General features: G+C 35.9%; 1 protein-coding gene across 2 annotated transcripts in view; it reads left to right on the top strand.

The window, feature by feature from the left end:
• The first annotated feature begins 8,591 nt into the window (after window positions 1-8,591).
• GABRG2 (gamma-aminobutyric acid type A receptor subunit gamma2) overlaps window positions 8,592-15,151 on the top strand; it is a 115,988-nt gene continuing 109,428 nt past the window's right edge. For both annotated transcript variants that reach the window (XM_043596571.1, XM_043596562.1), the window contains exon 1: window positions 8,592-9,283. In XM_043596571.1, the coding sequence (XP_043452506.1) occupies window positions 9,177-9,283 (107 nt within the window). In that variant the 5' untranslated portion in view covers window positions 8,592-9,176. The remainder of the gene's footprint in view (window positions 9,284-15,151) is intronic.

Raw genomic sequence — 15,151 nt, 5'->3', positions numbered from 1 at the left:
ATGAGAAAATCAGTCCTAGAGAAATGAAGTGAATTTCCTAACGTCACAGTTGATAGAACCAAGATTCCTGACTCTGGACTCTATGCTTTCTGTATTACAACATAATGCTTCTCAAGTTTTAGAGAAGCCCATAAAAACTGTCGCTTTTTAAATTGCCATCATGTTACTCAGAAACTGCATGCAATCGTGCTTAAGAGTTCAGTTTCTTAAATCAGATTGCCTGGGTTTAATATTTGCTCTGCCATGGACTGTATAACCAGTCTGTGTGTTATTAAAGGCAAATAATTGAACCTCCCTAAACTTTAATCTTCCCTTGTGGAACACTGCAATGGTAATAGTTCCTGCCTTGTGGTTTTTTTAGGAAGATTAACCAATGTCACACAGCACAGTTCCTGATAAAAATTATGCTTTTTGATAAGGATACTACTTATTTTACCCATAAAATTTTAAAATTAAAGTGAAATTAACATATAGTGAAATGCTTAGGTTTTAAGTGTGAATTTCATAAATTTTATCAGTAGATAAACCTGTCTACTAACCTTCCTAATCAAGATATAGAATATTTCCTTTATCCCAGAAATCTCTCCTGTGCCTCAATTAGCACTTATTATAGTCAAATTTGTTCTGATTTTAGTCACATAGACTTATTTTGCTGACTCTGAAGATCATATAACTGGAATGTTTTATTTATTTATTTATTTATTTATTTATTTATTTATTTAGTCCTGGCTTCTTTTGCTTAACATATTTTTGAGACTCAACTATGTTACTGAATGTATATATGTATGTGTGTATATATATTTTATTTATTTATTTTTATTTTTTTTGGTTGGGGGGAGAGAGTACAAGCAGGGGAAGGGCAAAGGGAGAAGGAGAGAGTCTTAAGCAGGCTCCATCCTTAGTGCAGAGCCTGATGCGGGGCTCAATCTCATGACCCTGAGATCATGACCTGAGCTGAAATCAAGAGTAGGGCACTCAACCAATTGAGCCACCCAGGTGCCCCTGTGTGTATGTGTGTGTGTGTGTGTGTGTGTGTGTATGTATGTATGGATAGATAGATGGATAGATAGATAGATAGATATAGATACGTGTTTATATATGTGCATGTGAGTAAGTGGCTTTTATGATTATTGCTAAGAAATTTATTTTTCCATTTTTTAAATATGGCATGGAATCTGATTATTCATTCTTTTGATTATATTTAGATTGTTCCACATCTAATAAATCTTCAACACAATTCTTGTATAGGGCTTTTGGGGGGACATACATTTTTATTTTTATTTGATAAAATATCTTGATGTAGAATCACTTGGTCATATGGTAAGCAGAAGTTTACCATATGTAAGAAACTGCTAAAATTGTTGTACCATTTTACATTTTCACCAGAAAAAGAATGAGTTGTGGTTGCTCTCCACCTTCTAAAATTTTGGCATTGCCGGTTTTGTTAATATGAAAAAAAATCATTGTGGTTTCAATTCATATTTGGTTAATGAGTACTGACAATGAGAAACTTTTCATGTCTTATTAGATACACATACAATTTTTTCATTAAATGCCTATTCAAGTATTTTGACCATTTTTATTAGGTTATTTGTATTTTCATTCATAAGATGTAGAATTTCTTTTTTTTTAATGTTTTCATCTTACTTTTGAGACAGATTGAGAGAGAGAGAGGTTGAGAGAGAATGAGAGAGAGAGAGAGAGAGAGAGAGATTGGATGAGAGAGCAAGCAGGAGAGGGGAGAGAGATGGAAACACAGAATCTGAAACAGGCTCCAGGCTTTGGGCTAACAGGACAGAGCTCAAGGTGGGGGGTGGGGGTGACTTGAACTCAACCCGTGAGATCATGACCTCAGCTAAAGTCAGCTGTTTACCAGATTGAGCCACCCAGGTGCCCCAGATTTCTTTTTTTTTTCTCAATGTTTATTTATTTAATTTAAGAGAGACAGCACAAGCAGGGGAGTGGCAGACAGAAAGTAAGAGAAGATCCTGAGCTTGCTCTGTGCTATCAGCACAGAGCCCCACATGGGATTGTATTTCATGAGCAGTGAGATCATGGTCTGAGCTGAAATCAGGAGTTGGACACTTAACCAACTGAGCCACCCAGGTGCCCCAAGATGTAGGATTTCTTTATGTATACTGGATACAAGCTCTTTGTTGGATATTTTCACTGGGAATATTTTCTCCCTGTATGTGACTTGACTTTTCTTTTTCTTTCTTTCTTTTTATTTTTTTCTAGTGGAATCTTTAGATAAACAGAAAATTTGATTTTTATGAAGTTCAACTTATCAATGTCATATGTTTAATAATTTTTATACCTTCTCTAAGAAATTTTTCCTACCCCAAAGTCATGAAGATAGTCTTTCTAAAGACCATAATTTTTAGCTTTTGCAAGTATGATAGAATAAAAGGCAAAGATTATTTGAAAAAAACTTATCCATCTGGAGGCAACCTGGCTGGCACAGTCAATAGACCATGACTCTTAATCTCAAGGTCATTAGGTTTAAGCCCTATGGTGGGTGTGGAGCCCTACTTAAAAAATAATAATTATAAGATAAAATTTACCCATTTTTCCAACATTATTGGTTTAAAATATTGATCTGTCCCCTTTAAAATGGCTTATCTTTGTTGAAAGTCAAATGAATATGTATATGTAGAACTCATTAATTGATTATTTTTGCTAGCTACTAAAGCCAGAAGCTTAGATAATTAATTTTAATTTTTCTTCTTTTCTATATATATACAATTATAAATTTTCTCCATATCCTGCTTTAGCTCCACAAAACAAATTTTGATATGTTGTATTTTCATTTGTTTTGAAGCAAATGTGGTTTCCTCTTTGATCTATGAATTATTTAGACATATATTGTTCAATTGTCACAGTTTTTGGAACTTTTCTATTATTGTTTTCCAATTGAATTCTTTTGTTGTAAGAGAATATATACTATAAGCTTTCGAAATTTTGAAATTTACTGAGGTTGTTTAATGAACATTTCATAGTTATGCACATTGGTTAATTTACTCTATAATTATTGAGCATACTGTTGTATAATTCTGAAGTCAGAAGACTTTTAATATTGCCAACTAGGACTGTGGGATAGATCTATTTCTCTTGTCAGTCATTGCTTCATTTTATTTTTAGCTCTATTATCAGGTGTGTAAAATTTTCTAATTTTTATGTCTTCTTTATGAATCAATCTTTTTGTCATTATAATAAATAGCACTTTATATCTTCTAATACTCCTTGTATTTATATCTATTTTCAGCCAGCATTTTGCTATTTGTATTCTCCTTATCTTGTTATTTCCTCCCCATTCTGTAATTTTCTGCCTTCTTTTGCATTCATGAATTATTTTTTAGTATTTGGTTTTAATTTCTCTAATGATTTTTAGCTACATCCTTTTGTAGTATTTCCAGGGGTGCTTTAAGGGTTGCCGTATTCATCTTTAACTTATCAGTCTATTTATAGTTGCTATTATGTCACTTCATGAAATGGAAGAAACTTGGAACAGTGTAATTTACTTAACCCCATCTCTGAGATACTTTGTGCTATTATACACATATGTGTTATTAACTCCAGAATGAGCTGTTATAATATTTGCATTAAAATTCTGGTCTCTTGGGGGTGCCTGGATGGCTCAGTCAGTTAAGCAACCAACTCTTGGTTTCAGCTCAGGTCATGATCTCACCATTCGTGAGTATGAGCCCTGCATCGGGCTTCACAGTCAGTGCCTGGAACTTTTCTCCCTCTCTCTTTCTCTGCCCCTCCCCAGTGTGCACAAGCACTCTCTCTGAAAATAAATAAAAATAAACAAAAAGAAAGAAAGAAAAAGGTCTCTTTTACATGAAACACAATAAGGTATGTGGTTTTTTTTTCTCACATATTAACCATTTTCAACGCTCTTCACTTGTGTAGATCTGGGTTTCTATATGGTATCACTTTCCCTCAGCCTGAAGAATTTACTTTATTAATGCTGTCGCAGCTCTGCTGGTGACAAATTCTCTCACCTTTCATTTATTTGAAAATGTCTTTTTTTTATGGGGGGTTCACTTTTGAAGGATCCATTTACTGGATATAGAATTCTATATATACTTTTTTTCAGCACTTTAAAGATGTCACCCACTGTTTCCTGCCCCAAACTGTTTTGATCAGTCAACCATCATTGCAGTGTTAACCTCTAGCAATTAAAGTGTTTCACTGTTCTCTGAATATTTTCAAAATATTCATTTAATCTTTAGATTTTATATGTGTGATTATAAAGTTCCCAGGGGTACTTTTCATTATGTTTACTCTGCTTGGAGTCCACTGAGCTTCTTGGATCTATAATAAATTTTTATTACCAATTTTGGGAAATCTTTTGGCTATTACTACTTTAAATATGTTTCTGCTTTACTTTCTTCTCCTTCTACGATAGCTTATCAGGAGGCTTGAGACTGTCACACAGATTTTCGTAGCTCTTTTAAATTTTTTTCAAAATTTTTTTCTGTGATTTTTATGTCAGATAATTTTTATTGATCTATTTTTAATTCTACTGATTATTGCTTCCATTCTGCAATTGTCAATCTGTTATTAAAACCCATACCTTTCAGGTATTATACATTTTGGTCTAGAATTTTCTATTTTTTTTTTTTTTTAATTTTTTTTTCCAACGTTTATTTATTTTTGGGACAGAGAGAGACAGAGCATGAACGGGGGAGGGGCAGAGAGAGAGGGAGACACAGAATCGGAAACAGGCTCCAGGCTCTGAGCCATCAGCCCAGAGCCTGACGTGGGGCTCAAACTCGCAGACCTCGAGATCGTGACCTGGTTGAAGTCGGATGCTTAACCGACTGCGCCACCCAGACGCCCCGTAGAATTTTCTATTTTTTAAAGTAGTTTCTATTTCTTTGCTGAGATTCCCTACTGTACACTCACTGACCACATAACTATCATGATAAAATTAGTTGACTGAATATCCCTTATTTGCTAATTACATCTCAGGTTTTGTTTATATTGAATGCTATTTTTAAAAAAATATGTGTCCTATTATCCTGTATATATAAGACTTAGAATGTCTTTTTTTTATCATGAATCAAACAATTTTACCATGTATCAAAACAATTTCTATGTTATCAACATTCTGATTCTTAATAGTCCTCTAAAGAATGTTGATTTTTGTTTTATTAGGAGTTAAATTATTGACAAATGACCTTCATCTTGGGCAGGATTAGTTCTATATTGTTTTCAGGTTAGTTTCAGTTTTGTCTATAGGCTTAGAACAAATCCTGTTCCTACAGCAGAGAAGGGTCATGGTCCTTCTAGGGTTTTTAAGAAAAGTGTAATGTATTTATTATGATCCTCTAACTTGGTGGATTGAAATTCCAAACTCAGTCTCTCCTGCACTGAGAGGCAGCTGAAATACTGGCTTAGCTTTTTCAGTCTTTCTGTTTTTAACTTTTTTCCAGACTTTTTGGTGTCTTTCACCCCAAAACAAACAGGTAAGGGAAGTTTGCTTACAGATTTTGACTCTTACTTCTCTGTTATTTTTTTTCTGTGATTTCCCCCTCAGCTTGAGCAGCTCAGGCACCCCCATGTCCTTCTTTGGAATCTCAAACTAATAAGATTGCTGCCTTCTGATTCTAGCCATCCTTTCTGGGGTTGAGGGTTTTCCTGGAATTTGGGACCTCCCATGCTCAAATCAGGCAAATTGGTGGCTAATAGGGACAAGTTGGTCATCCTTTAACTGCCCTCTGTGGAAAAGCCACATAATTGTACATCTCATCCAATTCAGTTTCATTTTTCTGTGGTCAGATGTTCAACACTTTCTGCTTGCTTTGGTAACTTTCTAGTACTTTACACAGTTTGTTTAATATTTTGTCCACTACTTATAATTTTTAGCATGCAGGATGGCTAGCCAATTTCTACATTACCAGGACTAGAACTGCAGTAATATACTTTGATTTCCCAAGTGATAAGAGATTTGCTATCAACAACCAAACTGGTCCAACTTTTGACCTCATAACTCACTTTTGATAATAATAATAATAATAATAATAATAATAATAATAATAATAATGTCAAATTATTAGTAAAAATAAAACTTTATTCAGAAAAAGTTAAACTGCAAAAAGAATCTCAAACATTGACAATGGCTTGCTTAGATGACAGAATCAGGTAGTAGTTTTTTTTTTCTGTTTTATAACAATTTTAAAATTTTAATATAAATGCATATTTGCATAGGTATACATATATTATTTACAATTAAAGTATAAGCATCATAATTACCAAATAATGGTTAAATATGTGTTATAAACATATTTTCTTAAAAATGGGCAAGAATAAATGTAACTAAAAGGTAATTAAAAAATAAATTAGTGGATAAGGTGTCTTCCAAATACCAGTGAATATAATATGTATTGCAAATCTTAGAAAATATATTAAAATAATTTTCTTCAAAGTACTCACCAGACAGGAAAGGTCCTGAGAGGCAAACTGAAGCCTAGCCAGGAATAGGGCAGGTGAAATTGTATAAAAATGCTATAAAAAATTTTAAAAAAGTAAAATTTCACAGATTCTTTTAATATGCTGAAAGGTGTTCCGTTATTAAAATAGATTAGAATTTACAGAGACTGTTATGATACTGATAAGGGATCAATATATGAATTACTACTTTGGGAATATGATAGCATTCATTCTCTCAGGTTAATATGCTTGTCACTAAACTCAGGAGAAAAAAAACCTTAAGATGCAAAATTGGAAATATAGAAGACAGAATTGTCACATCAATTTTTCATGTGCTATAAACAATAATTGCAAGCTAATGACCTACATATGTTTGGTGTGGCTTCCTTTGTGTTTTAAAAATGGGAACATTTCTCATAATTATATTTCCATTTCCTCTGGCAACTCTAACTAGAACAGAGCAGTGGCAACTCCATTCAGAAGGGGTGTGAACACTTCAATGTGTATCATTTCCAACCCTTAAGTTATTCAGAAACACAGCCCTTTTCTTTCATTTATCTTATTGGCTTGGTTTTGGTAGGCATCTGGCCTTAGCCTACAAAAATACAGTAGGATATCTTCATTAAAAGGCGCCTGGGTGGCTCAGTAAATTAAGTGTCCTACTTTGGCTCAGGTCATGATCTCATAGTTCCTGGGCTCAAACCTGATTCCCACTTTAGTGTCTGTGTTGACAGCTTAGACCTGGAGCCTGCTTGAGATTCTGTGTCTCCCTGTCTCTCCATACCTCCCTTGCTCGCTCTCTCTCTCTCTCTCTCTCTCTCCCTCAAAAACAAATAAACATGAAAAATTAAAACAAAACAAAGATACAACTATTAACAACCTAGCCTCTTTTTGTAAGTAAATGTAAACATAAAGAGGGCCAAAGTTCTTCACAGTATAGCAAGGAACCAGAAAATTACAAAGATAGAGATTTACAATTTTTCTCCCTCTATTTTAATAACAATAGAAAGAAGTCACTTGCCTGCTTCCTGTGACTATTGTTTTGACTGGATTCTGTTTAAATGTCATAAAATGAGGCAGATTTTTAAGGCCTTTAGGATTCCAGGTGTGTCTGTTAGACCCTTTTTGCTTCATTGTCAGAATTAATTTCCTCAACTTCTATCAATTCTCTCTGCTTTCCTTGGGCAGAGTTTAGGGTTGTGGTTGGAATATTCTATTCCTCTGCCTCCTGGACTCCTTACTCAAGTTCCCCACCTGGTAGAAAGCCTCTGGTTTTGAAATGACTCCCTGCTATATGGCAACAAGGCATCTTATTAGTCCTCTTCACCTGTATCTGTTCATAAACATCTTTGCTGTGGTCTGGACTCTACTGGAAACTTGAAACAATTTTCACTTTCTTCTTATGATGAGTAATGGGGTTTCCTCTGTGGCAGATGAACTAGGATGGCACAGAGGGATATCTCCCATGTATCAGTATCCATGGTAACATTCTAAGCAAGAAGGAAGCATGCTACCACGACTCATCCACCCCAGAAATTTTCAGGATTGTCACCAAGCAGAACAACAACAACAAAAAAGGCAATTCCCATACAGTGAATAGAAATCTCCTTATATTACTAAATGTCCTCTTGACCTTTCCCCTTTGACCAACTCTCTTCAAAAAGCAGCCACTATTTTGTGGTCTATATTCTTTACCTAAACAACTATCTCAGTGTAATTATTTTCATCCTTCAAGTGTTTGTGTCTTTACATTTTCACTGGGGAAGGGGAACAAAAAAGGGAGGAGTGAATCCTGGGGAGCATAGAATTTTTTCTTGTCTTTTAATTCTATCAATGTTTTCTCCCTTCATTCAAATGGAAAATTCACCAAATCTGTTTCCCTACAGGGAGATTTAGAGAGAAACGGTCATTCCTCCCCCATCCCCCACTTCTGCCCCTCCTCCTCCTACAGTGTAACCGTGACTTCTAAGACTTCACGATTTTAATAAGGATTCTTGGCAGATCTGATGAGACAAACCTTCTGTCACTGGTGATATAGTTTAGGGGCTTGCTAAAGCATCTCTCGTTCCCATGAAAGTCAGTCTTTGCATGCTTGTGTGTGCAGTAAGGAGTTTAAAAGCGCTGGGAAGACACCACGCATGTGTTAATTCGTGCTGCAGCAGCGTGCATCACTTCCACTTTGACCTCATAGTTAATCTGCGTGATAGTTAATCGCGCAGAGACTCTTTGATTTTTTTTTTAATTTCTTTTAAACACACACACACACACACACACACACACACACACACACACACACAGCCTTAGCCCTGCCTGCCCTCACTAAAAGAAAAAAATCAAAACAGCAAACAAATAATCCTAAAACGATGGACCGGGGGAATATGTGTAAGTGTCAGGGGCAGGAGTATGTGTAGAGTGTGCGCGCATCTCTCTCCCTTATTTGTCTCGGTGTGCGTCTCTCCCTGTACCCTCCCCCTGCCTCAAATACATTATTCCCCTAGTCTTGGAAGCCGCTCCCAGAGCTGACGCTTTGATGGTATCTGCAAGCGTTTGTGTTGATCTTATTTCTGCCCCCTGAATATTAGTTCCCAGAGCTGATGGCAACACAGCATCTCAGTGAAGGGACCTACTAGAGGCAGGTGGGGGGAGCCACCATCAGATCATAAGCATAATAATAATACAAAGGGGAGGGATCCTTCTGCAACCAAGAGGCTAGAGGCAGAGGAGGAAAAAAAGCGATGAGTCCGACAAATATATGGAGCACAGGAAGCTCAGACTACTTGACTCCTGTATTTTCACAGAAAATGACGGTGTGGATTCTGATCCTGCTATCGCTCTACCCCGGGTAAGATGTGCTGTTTTCAGCGTTGTTTTGTTCCGGAGACGTGGGGGAGGGGGAGGGATGTGGAAATAGGGAGACCACCCAGATTTTAAACACTGTTCTGGGATATGGGGTTATAAATGAGGGGAATGTGAAAATAGGGGGGCAGAAAAGAGAGGGAGAAAAGGGGAAGGTCACTTTAATTTATTTCTTAATTTTTTTTGGTTTTATTTGTTTTGTTTTAGAGTAGAAAAGCTAACGTCATGAAGACTTTGTATTTGGGGAGTAGCATTTTGATAATACTGCAATCTGATATGGAGGTGGGCTGAACTGATACATGCCGGCAATTGAGGCCATGTTGGAGGCATTTTGGGTGGGGGGTCTAGAGCAGAAAGCTGCAAATGGGATCCTGGATCACACCCAGGAGATGTATGTATGTGGCAGGGAGGGGTTCTGTTCCTGTACACCAAAGTATTGCTTGCTCCTGCACCTGGACATTCTTAAGATCAGTCAGCCAGATTTTCTATTCAGCCCCATTGACCTAGCAGCAGATTCCCTGATGGGCAGACATGGTTCAGCACCAGGGACAGCAGTCCCAGTTAGGGCCAAAAGGAAAAGAAGCTTATCTAATCCCATAGGACAGCTCTAATTCTATACAGGACATCCCTATAGTGCAGACAGGCCAAGGGAGCCAGAGAGCACTAAAAACCTCTGGGGGGTGGGGGGGTGGGGGCTATTCTGATTTCTCTACACCCTCCAGGAGGTGGAAGGAGGACTGGGGCATGGGGTGGATAATGTAGTTGATGAATTTATAGAGGATATATGGCTAGAAAAGAGGTGGTCTTGCTGCAGTGTTGAAAAATAAGCCGAACGAAGTAAATGTTAAGCCAAAATTGTGAAGTTATGCATTGATACCTTAAAGCCTTGCTGCACTAAATGGAAAATGGGTAAGGGGAAGATGAATTCCTAAAAACGCTGAGCAATTATATGCTCTGAAGTGCTTTGCACCCAAATTTTCCTGAACTTCATTGCACCAAAAGTATCAGGAGAATATTCTTCCACCTATAGATCATCATTTATTTACACACCTGAATAGCCCCTGGACCTCACGTACACATACCCTCAGGATTTCTAGCCAGGGCCAAAGTCAAGTTAGAAGTCCACTACTTACATTTCTTACTTTCCTCTATACTGTCATTTTGAAGTAAAGCTCTGGAAGAATTACTCTCATCTTCCTCCACCTAGCACCCCACAAAAAGAAGAGAAAAAAACTAGCTATAGAAGAAATCAAGTCATTGCCCTAAGGTTTTTGTGGGAGTTGATACTCTTGTGTAGTAGTTGTGGCAAAAGAAGACAAAAGGCATGAGGGTTAAACTTTTATTTTATCAAAATTTTCTAGTTAACTTCTCTGGTCCTCCATTCTCTAGGGTAGGTATTGGCAGATAAAGATTTCTGATAAAGAAGAGACACAGGGAAAACAAGGAGTGAAAGCCTTTTTATTTGGAGTTTTTAAGCAGAGAGAGGTTCTGCTTAATTCTTTCAGCACTTTTCATACCTTTGTTCTTTACTATAAAAATAGAATGTGTTTTCATTAAGAGTATAAGATTAGGTAGCTTTCTCAGAAGTGTATACTACCTTTCACTGGAAATTGTTCTATGCAATACATTTGAGTGGAATCCTGGAAAATCATTTTTTCTATTTAAAAATTATGCATATATATTTCTGTTCAGTGTTTTGTGTAGCTCTTAATTTGTCTCAGGAATTAAAGAGTTGATAGTTGCTTATGGATAGAATATCATTCTCATATTGTTACCAGTTATGAAACCTGTGGATTGAAATCTAGACAGGACATAGGGAAATATGTCTTTCCTTCCTCTTCATGTCTATCTTAGTAAACAATTTTATAACTAAATCAATGAAGATATTCTTATTTATCTCCAATAGCCTTATTTTAATGAAAAATATATAATTTTATTATTTTTCATAATAGTATCATATTTAACATGCCTTTTTGTTGCCACAGCTCTGACTTTTCCAATATTATATAAAAAGTAAAACTTTAGTGATGCATTTTAATTTTCAATTCTTTGCTTAGTACCCTAGATGAGCTTTTTAGATAGCTCTAAGTAATGTAAATAATGTGTAATGTAAACTCTCCAATAGGAAGATTTGCATATTTTCTCAGTAATGAGAGGGAATGGAGTCATTGCAGTTCAGTGCAGAGAATGTGATCAGAGTTTTAGTTTGCTGCAATCTCATAAAAAAAAGCCATTTGAGTGGCTGAATAGGGCCGGATGGAAATAGAAGCTTTGATGTCTAAAGCTGATTCTAAAGGAGGACAAAAAAGCATCTGGGAAAATGTGGGATCCTAGGAGCCAATTTAAGAGAGGTTTGGGGGGTAAATAGTGGCAGTAGAACCACCTAGAAAGTTGAAGGGAACTTTAAGAAACAAATATTTAATTGACTTTTTCATTTGTATACCTGCAAAGAATAAGTTTTTACCCCTTATTAAATTGACTAAATTTATTATGTTGTGTTTACACAAAAGGAAAACAAAGAGGATATAAAGCATTGGGATGAGGATGTTAGCACCTAATATCTCTTCTTGTGTGGGAAATATTAGTTTCTGAAACTCAAAATTATGTAAACTGTCCTGTATCTTGTTTATAGTGCTGTCATAAGAATCACCTAAAAAACTTGCCAAAATGGAGATTCCTGAACCCTACACTGAAAGATTCTGAATCTTTATTTCTGGGATGGATCTCAGGAATATTCACTTCCAATAAGTACCCTAGACCCACATTGAAAAAAAGTGGTATTTACTTTGCTGATTTCTAGAAGTTTATTTATCACCATATTTAATATTTACAAGTGCTTTGAATAATGCTATTTTATTCAACTGAGCATAATGAGTCAATTTCATATACAGAATTTTTCATTTGTAACATTGGGCATATTATATAAACCACAAAGGATAAGGAATACCTAGGAAGAATTTTAGTAAACCCAACTCATGTGTGAGTAAACATTGGCTGAAAAAATAAAATATGCATACATGTGTGAATGTGTGTGTAATTATATTCACAAACTACATACACTCCATGTGCAACTTTTCATACATACAGGTTTTAAAATAAATTTTACAATTTTATAAACTCTTTCAATGTGACTACATTCCACCTCAGAGTAAAGATACCCTAACAAGAAAAAAGAAATAGAAATTTTAATGTAATAGAAACTTTTTAGAATAAATAGGAATAAGTGTTAAAAGCGAATATATTTTTATTTCTATCAGAATAAAATAAGATTTTTATAACATAATTTTTTTCAAGGATAGATTGAATAGACATGAATTTGATTAACTTTCTGATATTAAATGTAACCCTTACCTTGAAGTTTGAGCACTGAATTTTATTTCATTTATTAATTTATTTTTTATTTTTTTGAGTTTATTTTCAAAGAGTTAGAACATGAACAGAGGAAGGAGAGACAGAGAGAGAGAGAGAGAGATGGAGGGAGAGAATCCCAAGCAGGCTCTATGCTGTCAGCACAGAGACTGACTTGGGGCTTGAAACTTATACAGACCTTGAGATCATGAGTTGAAACCAAGAGTTGGATGATTAACTGACTGAGCCACTCAGGTGCCCCACACTGAATTATAAAAGAAGAAAACTGAGTTCAAGACTTGTAAATATTTTCTGTTCTTAGCTGTTCTCTGAACAGAAATGCTTCAGGTGACTCTTACGGTGGGCTGCTAAAGATTTTGACCCATAACCAATTTTTTCATAGTTTTAACTTTAACAGGCTATGATCCTGCTTGTAGAGAGGATCTTGTGATTCTTCACTATAACCCTGTTTGTTAACAGAATTCATCTCTAGCTACAACCTTATTCTTTCCTATATTTCTAAATCCTCCACTTGGTTTTATTTAGAAGAAAAACAATTTCCTCAGCATAGTTAATTGCTTAGTTGTAGGTGTAAAATTTCAAACAGTCTACCCTGGGGCAAACATGTACCTGGAAAAAAAAGAAAAAAGAAAAATATGATCACCCAGTATTTCTCAAAATCCAGCTGCCCATCACCATCTACACAAAATATTTGACTTATAGGCAGGAATTTAAGAATTGGCTTTTAATTTAAGTAGTTACATAAATGTCTGTCTGATATCTTAGACTTCATTTAGAATAATCTCCTCAAAATAATTGAACTACAGAATACTTAATGATACAGGTCTCTGTTCTACACACTTGAAATTTGCTTCCATGTCAAAAAATTTTCAAGTTGGGAGTGCCTGGGTGGCTCAGTTGGTTAAGCATCCGACTTTTGATTTCAGCTCAGGTCATGATCTCACAGTTCATGAGTTCAAGCCCCACATTGGTCTCAGTGCTGGTAGCGTGGAGCCTGTTTCGAATTCTCTCTCTCTCTGTCTCTCGCTCTCAGTCTCTCTGCTCCTCCCCACTTGCACTGTCTCTGTCTCTCTGAAAATATATAGACTTAAAATTTTTTAATGTTTTTACTTATTTTTGAAGGAGAGAGAGAGACAGAGCATGGAGGAGCAGAGAGAGAGGGAGACATAGAATTTTAAGCAGGCTCCAGGCTCTAAGCTGTCAGCACAGAGCCCGACTTGGGGCTTGAACTCACGAACTGTGAGATCATGACCTGAGCTGAAGTCGGACGCCCAACTGACTGAGCCACCCAGGTGCCCCTGAAAATAAACAAACTTTAAAAAAAAGAATTTTTCAAATTGAAGGGAAATAATGTTAACTTTGGAGACTTTATCTTTGTTGTAAATATGTTAGTAGGGCTCTGGCTCCTTGTCACTGCCACAGTTTCCTAGCCATTCCCTAACAGGCTTTTCATTGTTCAAATACAAGTAGACTTTGCTGGAATGACACATACTTGTTTTTTTAAATGTTTTTTTTTTAACATTTGTTTATTTTTGAGAGACAGAGAGAGACAGAGCACAAGTGGGGAGGGGCAGAGAGAGAGGGAGATACAGAATCTGAAGCAGGCTCCAGGCTCTGAGCTGTCAGCACAGAGTGCGATGCAGGACTCAAACTCAAAAACTGTGAGATCATGACCTGAGCCGGAGTCAGACGCTCAACCAACTGAGCCACCCAGGTGCCCCTGGAATGACACATACTTGTAATTGAAGGGGAACAAGTACATATTTGTCTTACTACATAGGCTTTGGTTCTACAACCAAACTTGTGTTCATGGCAGGGTTTCAATGATTATAAAGGATCTTTGCTTAAAAGTATTCTTGTTTTCCCCACTATTATTTTATTTGCTATTCATATGGTTTTCCTTATTAATGGGTGGAGAGTGTAATGCCAGTGCTACTTATTTAGCATTTACATGGCATTTTATCTATAGAGTTATACAATGATTTTTTAATGATATAGAATTATTACCATATTTTGCAATCTTATCACAATACTATAGGGATTAATATGATTTGGAGTTAAATTTTATTTTTACTCCAAGCCACTAATGTGTAACTTAAAGAAGGGTTTTTTATTTTCTTTTAAAGGATATTTATTCTCCAGAATATGGGAGAAATGAATAGCAAACAACCCTCTCAGTAAAGTCAACTAGAGAGGCCTTTCATATCTCAAAACAATCCAAGTATTTTCTTACCGTTAGAAAGCAAAAGGGTGGCTATACTTGTGTAGTTTGGATTATTGCCCTAAGAATGTGATTAGAGGAGTTTTAATCCTGCTGTACAACTAATATTCAAGAAGACTCAGACTAGTCCCTTAACTTCTCCATATCTCATTTCCTACAGCTTTCACAAAGAAAATATTATTTTCCTTATCAAACTCATGAGACCAGAGAAAAGAATGTGCATGCAAAAATTCTCAGAAAAAAATAAAGCCCCAATTTCTAGGT

The sequence above is a fragment of the Prionailurus bengalensis genome, chromosome A1 (assembly GCF_016509475.1).
Source record: "Prionailurus bengalensis isolate Pbe53 chromosome A1, Fcat_Pben_1.1_paternal_pri, whole genome shotgun sequence".
Classification (NCBI taxonomy): Eukaryota; Metazoa; Chordata; class Mammalia; order Carnivora; family Felidae; genus Prionailurus; species Prionailurus bengalensis.
The sequence above is the reverse complement of the archived record's forward strand: the minus strand, read 5'-3'. Positions and strand labels throughout refer to the sequence as shown.